At 42.8% G+C, this 25,546-nt stretch overlaps 2 protein-coding genes across 6 annotated transcripts in view; both read right to left on the reverse strand.

Annotated features, from left to right (window-relative positions):
* LOC121571100 (metastasis-associated protein MTA2) overlaps positions 1-10,310 on the reverse strand; it is a 34,559-nt gene extending 24,249 nt beyond the window's left edge. Inside the window, exons 1-2 of one of the 4 annotated variants that reach the window (XM_045221791.1) lie at positions 9,897-10,310; positions 2,716-2,825 (exon numbers count right to left, since the gene is read on the reverse strand). In XM_045221791.1, coding sequence (XP_045077726.1) covers positions 2,716-2,825; positions 9,897-9,924 — 138 coding nt within the window. In that variant the 5' untranslated portion in view covers positions 9,925-10,310. The remainder of the gene's footprint in view (positions 1-2,715; positions 2,826-9,896) is intronic. The other 3 variants (XM_045221793.1, XM_045221792.1, XM_041882394.2) reach the window with 3 other exon arrangements.
* Positions 10,311-11,884: 1,574 nt separating this feature from the next.
* LOC121571099 (echinoderm microtubule-associated protein-like 3) overlaps positions 11,885-25,546 on the reverse strand; it is a 37,358-nt gene continuing 23,696 nt past the window's right edge. The window contains exons 3-24 of one of the 2 annotated variants that reach the window (XM_041882391.2): positions 25,056-25,170; positions 23,085-23,582; positions 21,658-21,774; positions 21,345-21,373; positions 19,487-19,516; positions 19,074-19,194; positions 18,566-18,715; positions 18,358-18,427; positions 17,799-17,909; positions 17,437-17,532; positions 16,224-16,358; positions 15,843-15,981; positions 15,466-15,617; positions 15,222-15,347; positions 14,755-14,886; positions 14,586-14,653; positions 13,438-13,526; positions 13,196-13,293; positions 12,968-13,055; positions 12,744-12,842; positions 12,229-12,359; positions 11,885-12,126 (exon numbers count right to left, since the gene is read on the reverse strand). In XM_041882391.2, the coding sequence (XP_041738325.2) occupies positions 11,929-12,126; positions 12,229-12,359; positions 12,744-12,842; positions 12,968-13,055; positions 13,196-13,293; positions 13,438-13,526; positions 14,586-14,653; positions 14,755-14,886; positions 15,222-15,347; positions 15,466-15,617; positions 15,843-15,981; positions 16,224-16,358; positions 17,437-17,532; positions 17,799-17,909; positions 18,358-18,427; positions 18,566-18,715; positions 19,074-19,194; positions 19,487-19,516; positions 21,345-21,373; positions 21,658-21,774; positions 23,085-23,582; positions 25,056-25,170 (2,792 nt within the window). In that variant the 3' untranslated portion in view covers positions 11,885-11,928. The remainder of the gene's footprint in view (positions 12,127-12,228; positions 12,360-12,743; positions 12,843-12,967; positions 13,056-13,195; positions 13,294-13,437; positions 13,527-14,585; positions 14,654-14,754; positions 14,887-15,221; positions 15,348-15,465; positions 15,618-15,842; positions 15,982-16,223; positions 16,359-17,436; positions 17,533-17,798; positions 17,910-18,357; positions 18,428-18,565; positions 18,716-19,073; positions 19,195-19,486; positions 19,517-21,344; positions 21,374-21,657; positions 21,775-23,084; positions 23,583-25,055; positions 25,171-25,546) is intronic. The other variant, XM_041882392.2, reaches the window with a different exon arrangement.

Consider the following 25,546-nt stretch of genomic DNA (forward strand, 5'->3'; position numbering starts at 1 on the left):
ACAATTCCAATGCTTGCCGAAATGTATTTCTTGCATATCGCAACTCCCCGAGACAGCCGCAGGGAGCGGGGTCACGGCCAGGGTTACCACGTCCAGCGCCCCTGGAGCAATTAGAGTTAAGTGCCTTGCTCAAGGGCAAAGCGAGATCTTTTATCTTGTCGGCGCCGGGATTCGAAACCAGCAACCTTTCGGTTACTGGCCCAACGCTCTAACCGAGGATACCTTCTCACACCAATTAGTGATATATATATATTTTTAAATCACATATCACAATATTATTTTGGAACATACAGTGGGGAAAAAAAGTATTTAGTCAGCCACCAATTGTGCAAGTTCTCCCACATAAAAAGATGAGAGAGGCCTGTAATTTTCATCATAGGTACACGTCAACTATGACAGACAAATTGAGGGGAAAAAAATCCAGAAAATCACATTGTAGGATTTTTAATGAATTTATTTGCAAATTATGGTGGAAAATAAGTATTTGGTCACCTACAAACAAGCAAGATTTCTGGCTCTCACAGACCTGTAACAACTTCTTTAAGAGGCTCCTCTGTCCTCCACTCGTTACCTGTATTAATGGCACCTGTTTGAACTTGTTATTAGTATAAAAGACACCTGTCCACAACCTCAAACAGTCACACTCCAAACTCCACTATGGCCAAGACCAAAGAGCTGTCAAAGGACACCAGAAACAAAATTGTAGACCTGCACCAGGCTGGGAAGACTGAATCTGCAATAGGTAAGCAGCTAGGTTTGAAGAAATCAACTGTGGGAGCAATTATTAGGAAATGGAAGACATACAAGACCACTGATAATCTCCCTCGATCTGGGGCTCCACGCAAGATCTCACCCCGTGGGGTCAAAATGATCACAAGAACGGTGAGCAAAAATCCCAGAACCACACAGGGGGACCTAGTGAATGACCTGCAGAGAGCTGGGACCAAAGTCACTAAGTCTACCATCAGTAACACACTACGCCGCCAGGGACTGAAATCCTGCAGTGCCAGACGTGTCCCCCTGCTTAAGCCAGTACATGTCCAGGCCCGTCTGAAGTTTGCTAGAGTGCATTTGGATGATCCAGAAGAGGATTGGGAGAATGTCATATGGTCAGATGAAACCAAAATATAACTTTTTGGTAAAAACTCAACTTGTCGTGTTTGCAGGACAAAGAATGCTGAGTTGCATCCAAAGAACACCATTCCTACTGTGAAGCATGGGGGTGGAAACATCATGCTTTGGGGCTGCTTTTCTGCAAAGGGACCAGGACGACTGATCCGTGTCGTGAGATTTTGAGTGAAAACCTCCTTCCATCAGCAAGGGCATTGAAGATGAAATGTGGCTGGGTCTTTCAGCATGACAATGATCCCAAACACACCGCCCAGGCAACGAAGGAGTGGCTTCGTAAGAAGCATTTCAAGGTCCTGGAGTGGCCTAGCCAGTCTCCAGATCTCAACCCCATAGAAAATCTTTGGAGGGAGTTGAAAGTCTGTGTTGCCCAGCGACAACCCCAAAACATCCCTGCTCTAGAGGAGATCTGCATGTTGGAGGAATGGGCCAAAATACTTACAGAAAACGTTTGACCTGTGTCATTGCCAACAAAGGGTATATAACAAAGTATTGAGAAACTTTTGTTATTGACCAAATACTTATTTTCCACCATAATTTGCAAATAAATTCATAACAAATCCTACAATGTGATTTTCTGGATTTTTTATCTCATTTTGTCTGTCATAGTTGACGTGTACCTATGATGAAAATTACAGGCCTCTCTCATCTTTTTAAGTGGGAGAACTTGCACAATCGGTGGCTGACTAAATACTTTTCTCCCCCACTGTATATCAATACTTTCACTCTTCTTCGCTAGGTAGCGTTAGCGAGCACTTGTCGGATATACCTGTGCCAAAACTCTGGTATTTTTCATCCTATAGCTTGTCCTCCATCTTTTTAAATCGTGAGCCAACATGTTTTCAGCTCTTATTTCCATGACTGATCAAAACATTTCTCATGCTCTCGTCTCTCTGCAGCAGACATGTAGTGAGCGATGTGTGAAATAATTGCAATAAAATGACAGTATCGTATCATAATACATATAGAATCACAATACATATCATAATCGGCACCTAAGTATCGTGATAACATCGTATCGTGAGGTCCCTGGCAATTCCCAGCCCTACATGAAATGGCACCCTATTCAGTGAACTACTTTTGGGCCAGAGCCTCAATGAAGCTCTGGGAAAAAGTAGAGTACTAGATAGGGAATAGGACGCCATTTCTGACACAACCTCAGTCATACTAATAGTAATGATAATTTATATTATTCCCCTCCTCTACTTCCATTAGTGCTCAGAATGATTGAGTTTTCATAGTGGTGTTCGCCAACAACCACTTCAATTTAAGAGTGTTACATAAATGAGCTTAAATCCTTTGGACTGGGAAACAAGCCTGTGACATACGCCGCTACTCTACTGCTACAACTAGCCATGTTATGTAATGGCTCTTGTACCAGCATCTTGTCACTACTGTGTGTGGCAAGGGAGTAGTGGTTAGAACGTGGCTGGGAGGTGTGTGTGTCCCCGTGTTTTTTATTACCAGCATTATCCCAGGGTACGAATGGGTTACATGCAGACTGGCTATAAAAAAGGTCAGACATGATAACCTTTACATTTACAAAACGGGGCTGTCGATGTCAGCAAGATTTTTATGTAAACGCACCAAATCAGAGGTTAGATGTGAAGGACCGGTTATTCCACCAACCTTGTTGAGCTCTTCTATTCTGCGGATCAGGTAGGGGTTGCTGGAAGAATTCTCAAAGTACACGTAATCTGAAAGAGAAAGAGAAAGTAGGAATCATACAAATCTGTATCATGTCAATTCAGTGCGTGACTTTGAACTTGACCTCTTCGGTTACTGTAACACATGTTCAAAGGAAAACCCTTGTTGTGTATGTGGAGTTTGGACTTTGAGTCTTTGTACAGTTACTTACTAATATGACTAAGGGGAACCCACTACATACACATCACAGTAATAACATCACTCAGACAGGCTTTCACCAGGCAAAACTCAATCCATCAAAAAGCCTACAGGTGCTGGGTAGGGAGAGCGAATAGATTTGCACAACACGTCCTGTCTGTGTGTCTGCCATTTCAAAGACAAGTGAGCCAATAATCACTCAGCCATCCCAGGCTACCTCATAACATGATTGGTGCTTGCATGCGACGACTAGGAATTGAAAAAGTGACCCCAGAAAATGAGACTTCCGTTCAATTAACTAGGCTCTAAGCCTTTACCTACAGAGACGGTGGGCCTCCATCTCTTCCACACAGCCCATTGATCGTTTATCCAGGGTCAAGGGCACTGACGAACGCTGCACATCCCATTCAAAAGACTGGCTACAGTGACATCATAGGCTGTTCTTCATTTCAAATCACTTCCAAGACAACACTAAAATTGGTTTGGTGTATGCCCACACTATTATTGGCCTAGGTCTAGCCTACAACTAAGGTCTAGGTTACAATACCAAACCTTAACCCACCATAACGGCTTCCTCGCCAGTGATATGTAATGTAAATGTAATAACCGGTGATGACATACTAGGGTTGGGCGATGTCTGGAATGACATCCTCCCTCTAGTTGGGGTTTTTTAACCGGGGCTTGGGGAGAGCATTGTTGCTTAGCAACGCAGTAAACAATCTGTCACGCAGCCTCTCATGTTTCCACTAGTTACAGCAGCCACAAAGTCAAAATTGGCTATAGAGAAAATTTAAGAAAACAAAAAATTTGCTTTTTAGTCTTAATTTAAGGTTAGAAGTGTGGAGGTTAGGTTTAAAAGCAGATTTTAAGAAGAGAAAATTATAGAAATAGGCTGGGTTTATTACTTTGTGGCTGTGGTAACTAGTGGAAACGACCCTTTGTCATGCACAAACCACCCGAATCGAGTCTAATCATTAGGACTACAATGTGGAAATCTTACCAATGTTGTATTTTCTTGTGTGCAAATAGATAAATATAAACCAATCATATGGTGATGTGGTACCCGACACCTTTGAATGGCGATTTGGAACCACACATCGTAGGCCTACTGTGTGATACAAGACCCTTTCAAATTCTGATTTCTGACTATTTCAACTGAGACAGAGTGCGCATGTTCACCATAGAAGACATCACTGGGCAGTCTTCTTGGGAGAGCAAAGCAAACCAGTCACACAGTGCGCAACAGCGTGCCAGCACAGAGCTCACAACCTACCTACTCAAAGATGTCATTGGAGGATCTGATGACCCACTCATGGCGGAGAGGGAGTGAGGGTCGCTTTGCTCTCTGGGCCAACGTTGCCCGCAAATAGGCCTACCTCTGTATCTGTGCAACAAATGTTCCGTCTGAATGTGTTTTCAGTACAGCAGGCAATAGGTTACTTATTGTTAACCCACTCCACAGTCTACTAACGCCAGAAGAGTTGAACATCCTTGTGTTCCAGAAACCTTTTAGGTAAGATAAAGAAAAATAGGCCGAATGGGTCTTCATTGCAGTTATTATTTGTTGCATTTTCAAAACCTATTTACAGATTAGTTTTATTCGAAAGAAATGTAGCTCAGGCCTAGTCAAAAATATTATGATAAGTGTACCAGTGTGGCTTGAAATACTTACCTGCACTAATTTATTTGGTTTATTTTGTACTTAGGCTACAAATAACAAAATAGCCTATCCAAATATGGGTTATTCATTTTATAGCCTTATTTTTTGGCATGCCTATTCTATAGGCAACAAGGCACAAGGTCAATAGGCCTGTTCGTTTTTATATACGGTTCATTCGTTATTCAGTTGTTATAAATGTTATAACAAATTTTAAAAAATAGTGATTGTTGCTGGCTTTGAAATAAATGCACTATTCGTAATAGCTATTCGAAATAAAGTAGTTTGTGAGACAACCGACATCATTAATTTTTTTTTATATTCCGCTTATGGAAAGCGCTGCCGTGTTAGCTTATGTAGGCCAGTTGCGCAATTCAAGAAGATGAATAAACACTATGACGATAATAGAAATGTTAGTTTATAAAAGTTTAACTTGTACAAGTAACGTTTACTGCTAATTGTATTGGCAGTAGCCTAGTATAGGCATATATTATTGGCTGTTTGGTTTGCAAGGAGAGATTTTCTGGCATTTTAATTTTTTTCTAAAGCTTTGGTCGGGTGGAGGACAGAAATGTAGAAGGTTTGTTTAAACTTCCCATTCCATAAAGTCTCTCTTGCAATTGTTTCTTTTCTCTCTCCTTAACTTACCATGTTCTTATTTAGGCTGTTCACAAACAGAGAATGCCAAGAGGGTGCAAAGCCGTCATCAAGGCAAAGGGTGGCTACTTGCGCAAATATATTTTGATTTGTTTAACACTTTTTTGGTTATTACATGATTCCAAATGTGTTATTTCATAGTTTTGATGTCTTCACTATTATTCTACAATGTAGAAAATAGTAAAAATAAAGAAAAACCCTGGAATGAGTAGGTGTGTCCAAACTTTTGACTGGTACTGTATGTATATATATATATATATTGTTTTATCGTAATATCGCTTAACCCTATTATCTACACATAAGAAACTAGGTTAATACAGAAAACATATTGGAAATAGTGTCTGTGATCAATGATATGTTGCCTTGCATCTGATTACCAGAAAACAGGGACACTAAACCTAAGATTGACATCAACAATGGCTTACATCACAATGCATCATACCCATTCTATAGGGGGGGGAGGGAAGCACATTTCTCACGCTACTACAGGGAGAGTCCTATGCTGTAGGTTACAGTATGTTGTGTATGACAGGGGAGAAATGCCTCCACTGCCGTTATGTAACCACCAACACTGGGATGGAAGGAATCTGTCTCAACGCTTAAGAGAAAGAGAGATGTGCGCATCATATGGTCCTCTATTTTCTTTCCCTTCAACAATTCATCCCTCTTTCTCCGTACTCATCCATGTTCTCGGCTCTCTATCTTGCCCCACTGTCCTCCCTCTTCACGATATGGGGCTCCTTGCCTGCCTGAATCAGTGAGAGACAGTAGGCTAAAGCGGTGCCTCGCCGAGGATCAATGGCCCAGGGAGAGGGGCTTTTTGAAGAGGAATGGGGAACAACCTCAGCTCAGATACTTTGTCAGCATTAACCAGATGTCTATGATGTTCATTTTTTAGGAGATATATATATATATATATACATATACACACACACACACAGTACCAGTCAAAAGTTTGGACACACCTACTCATTCAAGTTTTTTTTTGTTTTTTTAAAACTATTTTCTACATTGTAGAATAATAGTGAAGACATCAAAACTATGAAATAACACATATGGAATCATGTCGTAACCAAAAAAGTGTTAAACAAATCAAAATATATTTTATATTTGAGATTCTTCAAAGTAGCCACCCTTTGCCTTGATGGAATTTATTTCCTTCTTAATGCATTTGAGCCAATCAGTTGTGTTGTGAAAAGGTAGGGGGGGTATACAGAAGATAGCCCTATTTGGTAAAATACCTAGTCCATATTATGGCAAGAACAGCTCAAATAAGCAAAGAGAAACGACAGTCCATCATTACTTTAAGACATGAAGATCAGTCAATACGGAACATTTCAAGAACTTTGAAAGTTTCTTCAAGTGCAGTTGCAAAAACCATCAAGCGCTATGATGAAACTGGCTCTCATGAGGACCGCCACAGGAAAGGAAGACCCAGAGTTACCTCTGCTGCAGAGGATAAGTTCACTAGAGTTAACTGCACCTCAGATTGCAGCCCAAATAAATACTTCACAGAGTTCAAGTAACAGACACATCTCAACATCAACTGTTCAGAGGGGACTGTGTGAATCAGGCCTTCGTGGTCGAATTGCTGCAAAGAAACCACTACTAAAGGTCACCAATAAGAAGAGACTTGCTTGGGCCAAGAAACACAAGCAATGGACATTAGACCGGTGGAAATCTGTCCTTCAGTCTGATGAGTCCAAATGTGAGATTTTTGGTTACAACCGCCGCGTCTTTGTGAGTAGGTGAACGGATTATCTCTGCATGTGTGGTTCCCACTGTGAAGCATGGAGGAGGAGGTGTGATGGTGCTTTGCTGGTGACACCGTCTGTGATTTATTTAGAATTCAAGGCACACTTAACCAGCATGGCTACCACAGCATTCTGCAGCGATACACCATCCCATCTGGTTTGCGCTTAGTGGGACTATCATTTGTTTTTCAGCAGGACAATGACCCAACACACCTCCAGGCTGTGTAAGGGCTGTCGATAGGGCTGTCGATAGTCTCCTCTGGCTATAAAACAGGGCATAGCCCTAGACCAAGCCATTTCATTCAGCTAATGGAAGCAAGTAAAAGCTATTCATGAGATGAGTGACCTGTGGTTTTCTGTGAGGTTATAGCCTGTTTTCAATACACTAGTAGGCCTAAATCCACCAGACTATACATTTTCAGATGAGGTGCAGAGAAACATTTAAAACTATGAAATGTGGGACCCTCGGGACTAACCGCCTCACTGAGCAAATACAACGGACCGTCCTCATACCCCAATTAATCATTTGGGCTCAATTTAATTTCCACCCACATTTAATTTCCACACGCATAATGTCAAGAGTGACACGTCAGAAGTAGAAGCTCCACCATAGAGAAGCAGCAACAGTCAGTAGCTGTGACAGAGTCACTCCACTCATTCCACCACAGAAAAGCAGCAACACAGTTAGTAGCGGTGACAGCATCCCCTGTACTGTCACTCATGTTTGGGAAGATAACAGATCTCGCTAAACACAACACTTCGAAATTCACCATAAACAACTAGTTTTAGACACACCACTGCATACTAAACCAAGGACCTTTTTCATAACACGTCTCAGAGTACGAGGGCTGACCTAGGATCAGTTTAGCCTGAATAAGATGAAATGGACAGGGGGAAACCTGATCCTAGATCAGAACTCCTACTCTGAGACGCTGGCCCAAAGCTACCCAACTGGGTAGACATTCTGCTAGGCACTGGTTCTTGTGACCACCTTGACTGGAGCAAGAAAATTGGCAAGAACATCACTTTCCTCAATGATGGAACAACAACAGACAACGGTTGACTCTTGTGCGAGCTCTCTGGGAAGGTTCCCTCCAGGAGGTCGACGGTGCACGGGTTAATATTAAGTATTTTGTCGCGCTCTGAGGTTCTGGGAGGCAGTGCTGTGAGGGTACTGATGTGAGTGACTATAGGCAGGCAGGCCTTGCCGACAGACAGGCCGGAAGACACTACCATCTGCAGAGCAGTGCCGTCACAGGCACAGTCTCAAAGCCAAGATCACTGAGGTGGGGGGGGTATGGGGATTAAAAGGCTGAAATACCATACTGTAATTGCCATGTTCGTAGAGATGAAATGAATAATGCATAATGCTGTAACCGAAACAATTTACATTTTAGTGATTTAGCAGACGCTCTTATCCAGAGCGACTTACAGGAGCAATTAGGGTTAAGTGTCTTGCTCAAGTGCACATCGACAGATTTTTCACCTAGTCGGCTCGGGGATTAGAACCAGCGACCTTTCGGTTAATGGCACAACGCTCTTAACCACTAAGCTACCTACTGCCCCAAACAATGCATTGCAAAAAGAAAAACTAGTCTCAGCACTATCATGTGGCTTTCTGACAGTCAGGAGTTAAATCCATCTATGCTGTTGCCTGTAAAATAAGGCATTCATTAACATCATAATTCATATACTGCAAGAAGGTATCTACTAGTATAATTAGGCTAATTTGCGCAAGAGCTTGTTTACATTGTATTATGCACAGAAACAAGGCGGCATCTCCTCTGACACTGCACCGTTTAATCACAGTGACCTAAAAACAGAAGCTCTTGTGGGACCTTACACAACGTTAAATAGCAAGAATGTATCAGAGTGTATCATTATGGCTATATATTTCACTGGTTCAGTCAGTGGCTGTGCGTCCACCAAAACACTGACTCAAGACAAGACAACGTTGCCCCAAGTCAAGACCACTGATGTTGATAATCTTTCCCACCACCAATAATATCATCTCAGAAAATTGCAATGTTGATGTTAAAATAAAGCTGTCGACCCTGGGGATTGAGGAGGACTCCAGCCGGTTTAGCTATGGCGAACTTGCGACCTAGCTAACACACGTTTACCGGCTTTTAACATGCAGACGTGAATGTTGTTAGTTTTCTAAATGCACCATATTGTAACCTAGGTAAACAATGTAGCTAAATGGTAACGAAGAGTATACAATAGGGTACAAGTTGCGGAACAGTCTGAAGTTGAGGATTTTTGTTCAACAATACAGTTGCTTCCCACTAATCTATAATCAATTATCGTGCTATGCTTAGTAGCATATGCTAACTACCTACAGAGACAGCAAGCTAACTTGCTAGCAAAAAGATACAGCTAGCTAGCTGTAAGTTAACGTTAGCGAGCTAGCCAAACCAAGTGACAGATGGTACCTAACGTTAGCATTCTAGTATACTACCTAGCTAAGTAAAAAAAAAAAGCTGTTTGAGTAACTTTATCATACTCAAGTTAACTTGTTGGTTAAACTAACGTTAAGCAGCTAGTGCCTAGTTATATAAACTTGACTATACTAGTTACACTGCAAGTTGATTAAAGTCTTAAAATACAGCTAACTAAAGCAAGCTAAACTAGTTATCTCGCTACCAACAGCCAAGGTACGCGTTCTAATTTGACATGTCCTGCTAACAAGCTAGCTTAGTTAGCTAGGTAGCATTAGCCTGTTAGCCAGCCTTCGCGGAAATAACTATCACTCGCTAGCTAGCAAAAGCAAATCAGCTAGCTAACTACCCTAGCATAGCTAGCGAACAATCACGTTGAGGTCTCCTCAAAATAAAAAAATAAAAAAGACTTACCTCCCACTCGGTACATGTTGGCCGCCATTCTCTCGTTACCCCCAACAAACACTGTCCGAGGGATTCCCCTCTTGCGTTAAAAAATGTCGATCTGGGGCTATTTTATCCCTTCATTTATTGTAGACCACCCCTGCCGCGAAACAAAGCCGGGACCCGGCACAGTAGCCAAGCTCTGGCTGGTAAAAGTTTAAAGTTTCCGTTAATGTTTCGGGGTTCCAAAATGAGTCTTTGTTTCAGTCGGATAACGACCTCCCTCTTCCTCACTCACGCATTAACACTTGCAGGCATGCATACACAGCCCTTGATAGCTAGCCTGTCTCTTATTCCACTCTTCCTCCCATCCTCCGTTCCCAGCTTCATCCTCCTCTTCTTCACCTCTGCTCAGTTCACACACACACACACACACACACACACACACACTGCCCTCCCCTTTCGAAAACGTCATCTTCGGAAAATAACGTCGTTTAGAATCGGAAAATCCGGCAACTCACACACACAATTCTCAACAACATAGAGTTGCTCCGTCACCATTACAAACACCAAGGGCCGCTGATGCAGTTTTTACTCATGTTAAGTGCAATTAATAAAAGAGCAAAAATTTAACCAACATTATTGTTAGTCACCCAATAGCTATAACTAAAGTAATACTGAAGACAGATCATCTGATTGACATGTTGGGCATTCAGAGTATGCAGATGAACACATTGATGAGACACGTATACAGCCTTCCACCAGACTTCCTCTAGACTCAGATATAGTACTAGGTACGATAGCAGAATGACAACTCAACATGGCCATTATTTGAACAACACTGCCCTCTAGCGAGCATTCCGATAGCATACAGTTTTTAGCACTACAGTACAACCAATGATGGGTTGAGTACAATCCTCTGGAAATGCACGGATGCTTTTAGAATGAAAGATGCTATGAATTCATAAGCAATAGTTTTTTGTAATTGTTTATTGATAGAAATATCTACAGACATTGGAAACAATGACACATTCAAAAGTACTTTTAAATAAACACAGAATATATCAAATCCAAAAGTGTACTACAATAAGGTAAACATTTCTGAATTTGTCTAATACAGGAGATATTAGTTTCAACTGTTCTACGGAAGCACAGTTCCCGCTCAGCCCAGTCAAAGCTATTCATATGCTAAATGATGTAAATGTGAATGTAAATATGAGTAAATGCAATTGAAAGATTGTCACCGTCTAGCAAAATGCTAAAGTTTGAAGCACAAAAACAGGTCAATATTCCTAGAGATCGCAATAGAGCAAAATATGTATGATATTACTTTTCTGACAAGACAATAACCATAAAACACCACTACGGTAAGCTTGCATGGTAAACAAACAAGTAAACAAAATAGGATATTTTGGAATGTTCTCAATTGATGCCGGCAGTCAAACAGGCAGTTATTCGAAAACATGACCTTTTTCCAATTGCGTCAGACTAGGAAATACACAAACATTCAACCGAATTTCACTTCATTTGAGAAGTAGATTGTGCCCAGATGTACAAACATTTCCATTACATCGTGTGGGGCTAATTTCTGTCAAAACAAAACTCCATCATGTTTGAACAGAGAATCTTATGGAATCCAGCGCCTTCTAAGTACTATAAGAATCAAAAGAAACACTATGCCACAGGTCCTTGGCTGAGCTTACAACTTGTGTACTGATATACAAGGGCCTGCCAGTATCCTCTCTGTCTACTTCACCTTCTTACTCTCACTCTGTAAACATTTCTCTCCCTTCTACCTCTCTATCACACTCACTCAGTCTTTACCCCTACCTACATGTACAAATGACCTCGACCCCACGCACTAACCTGTACCCCCCCGCACATTTTTTATTTTTTACTTTAGTTTATTCAGTAAATATTTTCTTAACTATTTTCTTAAAACTTTATTGTTGGTTAACGGCTTGTAAGTAAGCATTTCACAGTAAGGTCTACACCTGTTGTATTCGGCGCATGTGACAAATACAATTAGATTACATTTTCTCTTAATGTCTCTTTCTCTCCTTTAAGGTTCTGGGGAACTGGTGGAGGTGGAGGATGCAGAGTGTAGGCGGTCTCCACCATCCCCTGTTCCTCCTCTCTTGACCTTCCACTGGAGGATACAGGTGTCCTTTCCACCCATAGAGAGCAAATGACTGTCACAGTGGGTGAAGCGCACGTTGGTCACGTGACTGCCGTGGCCTTCATAACTGTGGTTTGGGGCCTGATGGATAAAAGAAGACAGTTGATATGTGGTGAACATTTTGGTGCAAGGAGTAAAAATAAGGGAAATCAATTGTAAATGTGGAGCTGCGTTATCCCTGACCTTGGGTTTTGGGCAGGGGTACTGGAAGAGGTGGACTTTACAGAAGTCGTCGGCCACCGCTACCACTCTCTCACTGTGGGAGCGACAGAGGGCGTTGATGTCTGTACCGTCTGAACCTTCCAACCACACACCTATGGGACGGACACAAAATAACACACTAAATACACGTTGACTACTCAGCCACTGCTAAGGGGGTTGTGTGATACTGAGAGCCTTGAAATACAGATGTAGGATCTTCATTTGAGCCAGTTTGATACAGCAGGAAAATAATCCTGCAGCAACAAGAAATGTGAATTATTATGTGGATTATAATTAAATGGACATTTTTCTAGGGGTTGATACATTTTTCGCAAGGGAAAATAAAGTCTGACATTTCTAAGTGTAAATTACAAACTTCAGAAGCCTTTTTAAACCTCAAATACACTACAAGTTTTAAATGTCCTGCATTGCAGGAAAGTTGTCCTGCAACAGGGTGATCAAATGAAGATCCTACATCTTTACTTAGTCACTCTCACCCATGACGTGGAAGCCCAATACGCAGGTGTAGGACGCCCATTCTCTGTCTTTGCTCTCATAGCGGTTCCTCAACAGTTTGCAGCCTCCGGCAACGTCCCCTGTTTGAGAAGAGCAATAGTCCTTAGGATAACTTAGGAAAATAAAAGATATTATACTATACAAATATACATATGTTCAAATGAGACATGGAAATGTAAATGTAGACATTTTCACAGTCACTCACAGTAAAGGATTTCATAGTCGCCCGAATTGGACATAACGTACTTCCCATCTTTCGACCAATCAAGGTGAGTGATGAAGCTGGAGTGACCCTAAAAGTAACAGACATCAAAAATTGACACGACACCCAAACACCATGACAAATGTGTCCTGTACCCCACAATGAACCGTTCATTCACATCATAAATAATCCACAACAATCCGCAACATCCCAGAATGCACTGCAATTTACATTGCACTTTCCGTAGCGGGAGTAGCGCCGTCCACTCTCGGTGACATTATAGATGTAGATGAAGTTGTCATGGGAACCCACGGCCAAGAAACTACCGTCTAAAAATAAAATAAAAAGGCATGTTCCAAATAAAGGCAATAAAAATGAAAATAAACAATAGAGATCCATCATACATATTACTGAAACATGAAATTGAAATTCTGTCTATTGTGACACACTGAGGAAGGAGCTTGACCTCTGACCTGGTGAGTATCTCATAACGGACAGCTGTTCATTCCCGTCGGTGTAGTCTGAGATCACCTCTTTGGTCTGCAGGTCAAGGACCAGCCACCTGTTACAGGGGTATTTGGAGGTAGGGGGTGGTAGGTTGGGGGTTTGGCCAGAGAGGCAGACAACTGGTGTGAAGGTTTGAACCGCCAAACAATGATTCTGCTTTATCATCTTGGGGTTGTGTATTATTTGTGTGGTTTCATGTCACAAAGACATGGTAATTAACATGCAAGTATTTATATTGATTGACGCTTTAGATGAGTTGATAATGCTTGGTATGAGATAGAATGTCGCAACCCTGCCCACCTATGGGCAAAACAACCTTTGCTAACCTAGGTTACCCCATTGGCTCACAGCAAAAACTTGCCCTTTTTCAAACGCAATTGTCTTGTTTTCTGCTTGTTTTAGTCAATTACAAAACTACATTTAAGAAAAGTACAACATGTCTAAAGATGACTTTTCAACATTGCCTGCTCTCTAATGTTCTCACTACTTTATATTGTAGGGCTTCCCTCATGCCCCTTTTCATAACGATACTAGCAGCCACGTGAGTGAGTGAGCGCTAGCTAGCTACCAACCGGAACATTTAGCTAGCCAAGACCAACAAAACAAAAACAGACTATACAGCTACAAGTAGTGAGTGGAGTTACAAATGGACTGTACTAAACAAGTTCAACGTCTTACCTGTGATTAAATGTTTTCCACACATAGCTACGTGTAACCTACTTGGACAACGCATCCCCACATTTCCCACTCTCCCACACCGAATAGCCTGAAGCCACAGGGCTCTTCTCACAGCCTCTATTTCCCTATGGGAGCATTGCGAACAGTAGGTTGGGATTTTCTACCTGGCTACATGTAGATTGAACAACACAGCAGCTTTTTGGCATTTTTTTGTTATTTCTGTATAACAAAAAATAGACGATGAAGTTGCCTCTTTTAAAATGGGGGTCAATAGGAAACAATGTTCGTTTTCGCCAATTTGTGGGCATAGTCGAAGCAAATTCCTTATTATTACGTGAATACCAACTGGGACATTTGCCTGCTCTACTCTCTGGACGGAGAGACATGTGTCTCCTGAAAGTTTGATGCTGTGGTATTTCAGAGTGGAGCATCTCACCTGCCTGTGCTGAGCCCAACAGACACCACAGCCCCATTAGGACAGAAATCTGCACACAGCCCATACTCCTGAAAAATACAGTATGAATATCAGTATTTGTTTACATGCGTAGGGGCGTTCATGTGTTTATGTGTGTATGAATGTTTGTGTGTTGTGCATTCCCTCCCACCTCCAGCGTGGTGCACCAGTCCAGTTTGTGCTCCTCTGTGTTCCACACGCACACCTGTCTGTCATGTCCACAGGTGAGGAAGACATCCTGGGAGGGGTGAGTAGCCAAGCCCCACACCTCATCCACATGACCCTGCACGGGGAGAGCAACACACACTCGGTATCACACACTCAATACACTTTAGGTTTCTATTCTATATGCTTCTCCCTGTAGTGTGCACTTGTTCACTCCCCATTGTGGATTTAAAACGAATGGTGGAAAGACATGGTGGAATCGCACCTCTAGCCCATGCATACAACAATATAATGCTTTGAAATCCATGAGGGGGGAGTGAGAAACTGCACACTTTGGGAAGAACGGAGAAGTGTATGGGATCAGAACGTAGAACGTGTGCAGACCAGGTGTGTAACCACAAACCCCTTCACATACCACCCAGTACATACTCCATCATGCTAATGTTAACATACCTGCACTATGGCCAAAAAGCCGTCAGAGAAAGTGCCCCTCAGGATGGCATTTCGGGTGGTACCAACCAACACCTCGTCCCCGTTTACATCTGTGATGCAACGGACCGCCCCAAACTTTTCTGGAATCTATAATAAATTCAGCAACTTTATTCTGAAATAATACAATTCAAAAAGGGTCTTAAATGTTTTTAGACACGCTCGGTTTTGTTATTAAGAGTGACACACACACACACACATCTTTCACCTCACACTCTCTCTCGGGTGCCAGGTCGGCGCTCCAGCGGATGATCTTGCGGTCTTTGCCCCCGCCGCTGAGGAGGGCGCCCCCCTGCAGCATACACAGAGTAAACACACTGCCGTCATGGGCCCGGGTCTGACGCATGATCTGGAACGTCTCTGCAACAGGAAGGGAGAGAGAGGAGGAAGATGACTTTGTTGTCTTTTGTCTCACACATTTGGAGAGCAAGCGGAAAAGATAGTCTGGTACACTATTGGCTAAGGAAGTACTAAATCAGATGAAATTATATTTTTTCCATACGTTTGTATTATTATTTCATTTATTTTATATACTGTATTTCATATGGAGAGCCTAGTCCATATTTGGACCAGACCGTTAGTTACCTTTGGCTCCTTTCCCCAGTGTCTTGACGTCGCCGGGTGATTTGCCCCATGTCAGGATGTTCCCCTCCGAGTCCCCGGTCAGCACGTCTCCCGTCAGGCTGAACACAAAGCACTGGATGAACTTGGGTTTCTTGTATTTCTGACAGAAGAAAGAAGAGAAATATTACAAACCGTTCATAAGTTTGAATGACAATATTTAGCGGAGGTGGTTTAATGAGAAGGAGCCCTGCGTGAGACCTGCAGACCTGTTTTCACCTCCAGAGTTAGCCTTGCGTGAGTCATACAGATAAGCCGGGTTTGATATACCCATTGGTCACATGTACCTTTTGTCTATGTGAAAAATACTTTTCAGATGAACAGTACTTAAGGAATTTCACTCACCCCGAAGATGCCCTGTTTCTTGGTGAGTGAGCCTGCACTCAGGGTCCAGAAGTAGATGTGAGACTTTCCACAGGTGATGATGTTGGTGCTGTCGCTGGGGTTGAACTCCACTGCAAACACTGCCTCGTTGGTGCTCTGGATTAACAACCAGGAGAACATTTCAAGTTGTCAAATAATTCACTCAAATGCAAATCACTGTGAATTCCAATATCAAAACTAAATTTCTATGATTTGGCCAACCTTGGAATTTACCTTGGAATTCACTTGAGGACAGATTAGATTGTATGAGAGGGCATAACACTTCTGCACCAAAGTTTCAATGTGCAGCTGCACTCTCTGGAAAAAAGCAATGGACTATTCCATTACAGTCCAGCGGGGGATGGGCATATGTTACATACGTTGAACCAACTCATATATTTATGTGGGCTGAACCTTTTCCCTTGCCCCTCTTTGTGACCACTCCCAGTTTTCACTGGAGATTCAAACATGTACTCTCGAATCTAGGGCACTCATGACAAATGATGCTTATGCTAAATCAATTTGGCGAAAATACGAGAAGTTCTGCATGTGTGCTACAAGAGAGAAAATGATCTCATATAAACACCCACCTAATATCCAAACCCTCTTAACACACACACACACACACACACGCACGCACGCACGCACGCTCACACATTTGCAAACACACACACACACATATGCATATAGAGCACACACCGCCGGACAAATTCACAGTGTAAAATATTTACACAGTTGCCGTGGCAACACCGCAGAAATGACTCTCGGGGAAGTAGAAACATTTGGGACAAAAGCCTGTGACAGAACGAGGTGACATGGAAGACATATTTTTTCTTCTTAATCTATGCAAACAGGCCTCCTTTTCAGGGATCTAACGGTTCTCACTGACGTAATGATGGCTTTAACAGCCTACGCATGCAAATTACAGGCTTGGCTCTCTGCAAAGATAGGGGTAGATTTTTTTGTTATGACACAAGGAAGCCGTATCAAGATGTATACTGTAAATGGTATTGATTAATTGCATTTTACTGCATTAAACCTACTGTGCAATATGAATAGGACTCTCTGTGTGTGTGTGTGTGTGTGTGTGTGTGTGTGCCTTTGTATGTGCCTGTGTGCTTGCATGAAAATGTGAGTGCGTGCAAGTGTGCATGTGTGTGTGTGTGTGTGTGTATGTCTTGGTTCATCGCTTTACCTTAACCTCTGCGTGCTTGGTTCCTTTGGCACAGTCCCACACAGACAGCATGTGTTCATTGGAGTCATCAATCACACAGAGGAAGGCTCCAGCGTCCTGCAAGCAGAGGAGAGGTGAGAAGGAGAGAAAGAACCAGTGAGAGGGCATATGACAGATGGAGCGATGATGCAGCCGAGTCACAAATCAGGACTCACGTATTAAAAGCCTGTATTGGTTTTGTTTGGGAGTCCTGTATGGAGATTTGGTGTCAGACGTTCTTCAATAGCCTTAGTGAAATACTGTACTAAATATAGACCATAAACTCAGTGACATCTAGTGTGTGCGTGTGGGAGGGTTGTTTTGTAGTGTGAATGAACACTTACTGCAAAGGAGAAAGCCACAGACCCTACACCTCTCTCAAAGGTGCCCAGTCCTATCTGTTGTAGGGTGATCAGTGTGGAGGAATCCCATATATGGACATAAGGCTGCAGGGGCTACGACATAAATTAGACAAGGTTTGATAATAAGTATGATACTTTTTTTGTCATCTGTGGATTTGATAGTATGACTGTTTTTTTCTTCTTCAAGTCTTAAAGGGACACTCTAGCAAGAATGGAAACATTTTAGTTTTAAATAGTGTCAGATGATGTTCCTTAAAAAGGTCCAATGCAGCCATTTCTGGTTAACATTTAAGTACTTTACTGTGATTGTTTTCAATTAAAATGGTCAAAAATAAACAAAAATTGCTTAAGCAAGAATTTAGCTAGGACTCCATCCCACCATAACAGGCTGAAATGTTAAGGTGGTCTTTTCAAACAGTTCTTAAACTAAAAGGGCATTATCATCATTTTCACAATTTCACAGTGTGTAAATCTATATAAAACACAGGAAAACCACATTTTTGATTGCACTGGGCCTTTAAATAGCCCAAACGGCCTTCACCTTTCCATCCTTGTCCACCCCCGCAGTCTGTCCTGATGCCACCCGTACCTTGTCTGGATGGATGGTCAGACTGAATTAAAGAAAAATTGGGATATCATTAAGTGTCATATTCATTAAACTTCATAATCAATTCTCACAATTGGTTTTAGTTGATTTTGTACAGTTATGTAATGACACGAGAGGTCAAGGTTGGGCCTGAGCCACTCACCAGCGGACACAGTCGGTGTGTTTGCGGTAGTGGCGCTGCGTGCGGTTGTTGATGTGGTACAACACCACCACACAGGCGATGAAGTACACCGCCTCACCCGACGACAGCAGGTACAGGTTGGCCCGGCAGTCCCGCCCCCGGTAACCGTAACTATGCGGCTCCAGTCAAGGTGACATCACTGAATCGTCTCATTGGTTCATCAGTCTAAATCATTAATTGAGCCTAAAGCAATTTCACCCACAGCTACACCTATAATAGGTGATTTATGGATGACATAACTTCCATTCACCTGAAGAGAGGATGGATTGGCTCAAGGACATTAGATAACTTAAATATGTTTCTCTATCTGACTGATGGGCAATATGGACTTTATGGCTTTCATCCAAGAAACTTAGCACTATAGAATATCAAACATTCTAATCAACCATGAATATAATTTAAAAACTAAAATGCTGCTATATCAACGCCCCATTGGTCGTGACTTGTGGGAGGGACTCAGGAAGGATACACCCAATCGAGTTCCAGTTTCTCTACAGGTGGCTCCATCCTCAGGTCCTCATAGTTCTGGATGTTGGAGGGGACATACATGGTGATTGGTCGACCACGGATGAACATCTTGATTGATTGACCTGTCAGCCAATGAGAGAGGGAGAAAAATTATGTATGACAAGACTGGACCATGGCTCCATATTTATCTCCAATTGCTACCATGGGTCAATATGAACTTTCTCAATGTTATCCTCAACTTCTTTGCTCTTTCAACGGCCTGCCTAAACTACCAAAGCCCTGGTAAAGCTACAATATATACCAACAATTCACTCCATAACAATAAGTCAACTGTGCTGTACCATTAGCCTGTATGAATCCCAAGCCCCTACGTGTAGTTGAATGACATAACAGTGAACACATGATGTCTCATACCTTGAGTTCCTCGTCTGGATCCGGGAGATCCTACGAGCGAGAGCGAGAGTGCGAGAGAGAGAGAGAGAGAGAGGAAAAGAAGAAGAGAGCGAGAGAGAGACAAATAAACAAGGATTATAGGAACACTAAATCACAGCTGATTCCAGCAGAGCAGATCATGCTCTGACATTACGGACCCTTAGGGACCAGATTCAGAGCCGGTCGAATGAGGTCTTTGAGGAAACCAGAGGGGATGTTTTCCAACATCAGGCCTGTCACCTAGATGACTGTTACTTCAATCTAAAAAGTTGGGGGAGAGGAGAATGGGTTTTAGATGTTGAAGTTTCTGATTTGGGATGTTTCTGGTGGTAATAGGGGCTTGACCCATCGGTCTGTCTCGCTATGAAAAGGTTGTAAAACTAAAGGCAGGGCTCACATCACAAGGGAGGGAAAGTCTGCAGTTTAACTATATAGTAATGACCCGTTTTGTTAGATAGCTTTTTTATTAGTCATTGTTGACACTACTTGGAATGTCCCCATAGGTCAACTCCATACCGTTCCTGGACCCTGTTGAAACACATAAATTACTGGTTTTGATTGATTTAGAATTGAGTGGCATTTCCACACTATCGCCACTTCCAAGTATGGACATTCAGTTAGGATATAGTGAGTAGGATATAGTTCAATTCAGTTATTGCTTTTCTAAATGACCTGGTTACACTTTACAGCCCTCTCGTGATGCAGGAGAGACCTAGCTCATGCTGAATACAGGCAGACCTGTCCCAAGCCAACTCTGAGAGACAGAGAATAAGTTAATAAGTCTAGTCCTGGCCAGCTCACAGAAAGAGAAACAGAGACCAAAAAAACAACAACAACGTCCTTCCTTCTCCAGTAAAACATCTATCCATCATCCCGTCAGGAGTATCTGAGTGGTGCGCAGCACGGCTTACCACAATGAATGGCTTTCCAGGGAACGCCGGAGTACTAAACAGACTGTCCTGTGTTTAACGTCAGGAACGTTCTGCCTCATAAAAACGTGACCCACTGGTTTTCCTGTGATCCCAGTATGATGAGGGATATTTCTGACCAGGTTTTTTTAGTGTGTGGCGGGTGGAGGGATGGACTGTGATGAACTCTAAGTAACCTTTGGGCCTATAGACGACTAGATGATGCAATGTCCAGTGGTCAGTCACTTTTATGACTGTCATTATTATAATGTGTAGAGTAGTAGTAGTAGTAGTAGTAGTATTGTTGTTGTTGTAGTAGTAGTAGTAGTAGTAGTATTGTTGTAGTAGTATGCTCCGATACGGACTTAAGCTCTTTTGAAGGCTCACTCCATGCACCCTTTGTCTAGTGTAAACCCCTTGTCTTGTGGCTCATTGATCACATTTGCAGACTATTATGCTAATCTGATGGGCGTATGAAACTGATTTTCCGCCAATTGAATCCCCATTAGGTCCAACTGGTAAATACTTAGAGACAATTAAAGACAATCAAAGAGGGACTGTGCTCTAACTCTCTCTGGTTTGGGAATGAGTCCCATTATAAAGCGAATCCACACTCCAAGCCCACGCTCGTTAAAAGCTGAAAAGTTAACCGCAAGCATGGGTATTGCTCTGTCTGAATAATATATTTGACATTTTGTATGCAGTTTAGTGTGCCAAACTAAAGAAGGGGAATGAAAAGTTAGTCTAGATCTGGCCTGCAGTCTGTCAGTCAGTCATTTAAGCCTATATAGAGAGTAAGATTGAATAAAGCATTATAGAACGTCTGGAGTAGGGTTGCACATTTCCGGGAACTTTCATTAAAATCCCTGGTTTCCAGAAATCCTGGTTGCAACCCTAGTCTGGAGAGAGTAGTGTTGTTGGATATGCATTACCTGCTCTGGCGATGAGATCCTTGGCCCGGCTGTGAGAAAAGAAACAACAACTGTTAGACAGACACATTATATCCTAGAGACTCTCTTTCAACCACTGGGACCAACTGTTATATTAGACAGTCTTTGGGCCCAGCTCACGCAACTGGGGGATCGCAAGACTTTTCATGGGAAAGTCATTTTAATATTGTAGAAGAAAGCGCACTCCAATGAGTGACTACTTGGTGAAATATGTAATGTTTATGCAGCCGTAGGAAAATGTGATGTGACAACAAGTTTGAAAGACGGTCTTGCTGACGGACCGGACTTCTCTCACCTCTCCAGGCTGGGGGAGCGGTTGAGTAGGTTGGCCGAGGACGCTGCCTTTTTGTCCAGCCGTTTGGTCGTCTTCTCCTGGGGGTCCTTCGCCAGTTTCTCACTGTTCCTGCGAGCTCTGGACAACGACAGAATAGGGAGCGTTAGAGGATTCATATGCAGGGTTACACACACACACACACACACACACACACACACACACACACACACTAATAAACACACACACTTGCACACAGAGGCATGCACACACACAAACAGAGACACCCAAGGGGCAGAGATTTCCTGGAACACACACACACATTTTCCTGATAACGACTTGACCAATAATCAGAGGAAATGGCCCTTGTCATGTGACCAACGACGTTCCAATACAATACATAATAGGAAGTGAAACCCAGATGACTTCCTCCCCATGTGGCACAGATGTCAGTTCAACATCTAGTTTTTTTATTTACATTTGGTTGAGTTGTCAACTAATGTGAATTCAAAAAAAAAAAAATCACTATGTCATTGGATTTAAGTTAAAAGTTGGGTGAAAATAAATCAAAATGCCCTTATGTTGATGACTTTTTGCAAATCCAATTAGTTTTCAACGTTGATTCAACGTCATCACATTGTTTTTTTGGGGGTTTAAATGACGTTGAAAAACTGGTGGCTCCTAATGTGGCTCCTAATGATAACACACATACATATAGTACCTAGTGGTTCAGTTTGGAACTGAATAGCCCAGTTCATAGTCTTGTACATAACTTAGACACCACTGTCTTAGTACCTCTTAGTTTACATGGTGTGGCAGGGTTGAGCTAACTGACTTCTTCATGGACAGAAACATATGCTATCAATCGGCAACAGGCCTCTTGCAAGTAATTACAAGCAAACAAAACATCAACAAAACACACAACCACATATGTGCACACACACACACACACACACACACACACACAGAGAGGAATCTGTAAAATTATTTGTGTGATTATAGAGCAGCATGCTGCAAAAGATCTCCCAAAAGAAAGTCAGATGAAAAGCCCCATTGAAATATCTACATGCAGGAAATCATGCTGAATCAATCCATGCTTGAATTAAAGGGTGAGGCTCAGATTTGATCATCAGGTTAGTGTGCATTCATGAATGATGTTACCAATCACTCACATTTAGCCCCCTGTTCAAACAAATGGAAAATAACACAGCAGCCAGATCCAGCGGGAGAGACGCAAGGTCTGCTCCCCAGTCCTGAAGGCTTTCCATAACGCAACATAATAGAATCAGAAAACTGGCTATCGCAAACTGATGATTAGATTAGGGTTTTGACACTAGGGGTTTGTAGTAACACAATCATAGAGAATAAGAGACCGTGTCAAAAAGAGGTGATTTCCCCCAAAAGCAATCAGGTAGGAATGGAGAAGAGGAGGAGAGGTGGCGTCAACGCACAGGGGTTTCTTCTCGCCCTCCAGGATGGTGGAGAGAGGACTGCGCCGGGGGCTGGGGGACATGTCCTTTGGGGGGGCTGGGGACCCCGAGATGGGGGGCTGGGGGGCTGAGCTCAGGCTCTCCGTGGAGCCATTTTGGTCCTGGAGGTCATCTCTCTGGAGGCTCCTGATGGTGGTGGGGTGGATGGGCTCCTCTACGGAAGACGCCCAGCTCAGGTCCTTCTCCTTCTCCCCTTCCTCCTCTTCCTCCTGGACGCGGTGGAGCTTGGCCCGGGCCTCCTCCGTCAGAGACATCCCCTCAGGGAGGGCATCCTCCAGGGAGAGGCTCTGGACGGGCCTGGTGAGAGCCAGGGGGACCCTGTCTAGCCCCTGGTCCTGCACCAGAGGAGTGAGGTCTGTTTGGGTAGCCTGATCATTCGTTGGGGTCTTATGTATGGGGCCCGGGGATGCAGAGTCCCCATTATAGCCATTCTCACCTTCCATCCTGTTTAGTACTTGGCTAAATACACACAAAGTGTAGAGTTGAGATTAGTAAAGAGAGAATACAAACAAACATCATAATGAAAAACTGAATACTATCAATTTACTCAACTCTAATAACAAGACTTTCCTATTCAAGTTGAATGCATATATATATATGAGAGAGAGAGAGAGAGAGAGAGAGAGAGAGAGAGAGAGAGAGAGACTCACTGGACAGTTCATTAGGTACACCACCCGTTCACGAAAATTGATCGCTCCTACAGACAGTGAGTCACGTGGCCGTGGCTTGCAATATAAAGCATGAAGACGGGCATCGAGGCATTCAGTTACTGTTCATTTGAACGTGAGAATGGGAAAAATGAGTGACCTAAGCGACTTTGAGCATGGTATGATCGTCGGTGCCAGGCACGCAGGATCCAGTATCTCAGAAACGCCTACCCTCCTGGGCTTTTCACCACAACAGTGTCTAGGGTTTACTGAGAACGGTGCGACAAACTAAAAACATCCAGTCAGCGGCAGTCCTGTGGGGGAAAACAGCTCGTTGATGAGCGAGGTCGAAGGAGAATGGCAAGAATCGTGCAAGCTAACAGGCGGTCCACAAACAAACAAATAACAGCACAGTACAACAGTGGTGTGCAGAACGGCACCTCAGAACACACAACTCGTCGATCATTGTCATGGATGGGCTATTGCTGCAAACGACCACACCGGGTTCCACTCCTATCAGCTAAAAACAAGAAGAAGCATCTCCAGTGGGCACGAGATCACCAACACTGGAAAATTGAGGAGTGGGAAATCATTGCCTTGTCTGACAAATCCCGGTTCCTGTTGCGTCGCGCTGATGACATAGTCAGGATTTGGCTTAAGCAGCATGAGTCTATGGACCCAGCCTGCCTGGTGTCAACGGTACATGCTGGTGGTGTAATGGTGTGGGGAATGTTTTCCTGGCACACGTTAGGTCCCTTGATACCATTTGAGCAACAAATGTTTCCGACATCTTGTAGAATCCATGCCCCGAAGAATTCAGGCTGTTCTGGAGGCAACTAGATGAGTGTACCTAATAAACTGAATGTATATACAGTATAATAATACATTTAATTTGTATAGCGCTTTTCATTATAGTTATATCTCAAAGCTCTACTGAGGGAAAAATATATACAATTATATACAATAAAAACAACATGTACATTTAGAATCAAGGCGGATAAAATAGCAATAGTGGGCTAGGTGTTAAATACATTTTAGATTGGGACAAGGACTATGAAAAAGACAGTCTATGAATGTTACACATATAAATATACACATACATATATACACCTACCTACCTACCTACCGTACCTACCTTCCGTACCTACCTACATAACATTCTGGTCATGAAGTCCAAAGCCTTGACTGAGCAAACTATGCCTTATTTCCATATATGGCTCTGGACAAACATGCCAGCCAATCCATTCTATGCCCACAGTCCCTCTGCACTGGCCTGGCACAGTACCTGGTGGCAGGGTGGCTGGGGCCGTCGAGGGCTGAGCTGTAGGACAGTTTAGGGGAGCTGGAGAAACCCTCAGAGCTGTAAACCTGGTTCAGGACACGGGCGGCTGCAGGGTTTACTGAGAACACATATAACAAGACACACACAAACAAAATGGACACAATCACCACACACATTTAGTGCAAGGATGGAATTTTCATAGAAGCACAAGACATAGGGCATATCATGGGTAGGATAATGTATTGGATACAGCTTATGTATTGTGTACTGTAGTTAAAGTTGCACTATGCAGAAATCGCTCCGCCATTTCCTGGTTGCTAAAACTTTAATAGTTTGCCTAATGTCAGTTTATGTGACAAAATAAACCAGTATAGTGTAGAGAATTATTGTTCCATCTAAACAGCTGTGAAATATATTTTCCATAACCAAAAATATTGTTGTTTCAGCTGTTTGAAGCTGGTGTACAAAACCGAAAGTAAAAGACGCAAAAACAA

This window comes from Coregonus clupeaformis, chromosome 8, assembly GCF_020615455.1.
Source record: "Coregonus clupeaformis isolate EN_2021a chromosome 8, ASM2061545v1, whole genome shotgun sequence".
Taxonomy (NCBI): domain Eukaryota; kingdom Metazoa; phylum Chordata; class Actinopteri; order Salmoniformes; family Salmonidae; genus Coregonus; species Coregonus clupeaformis.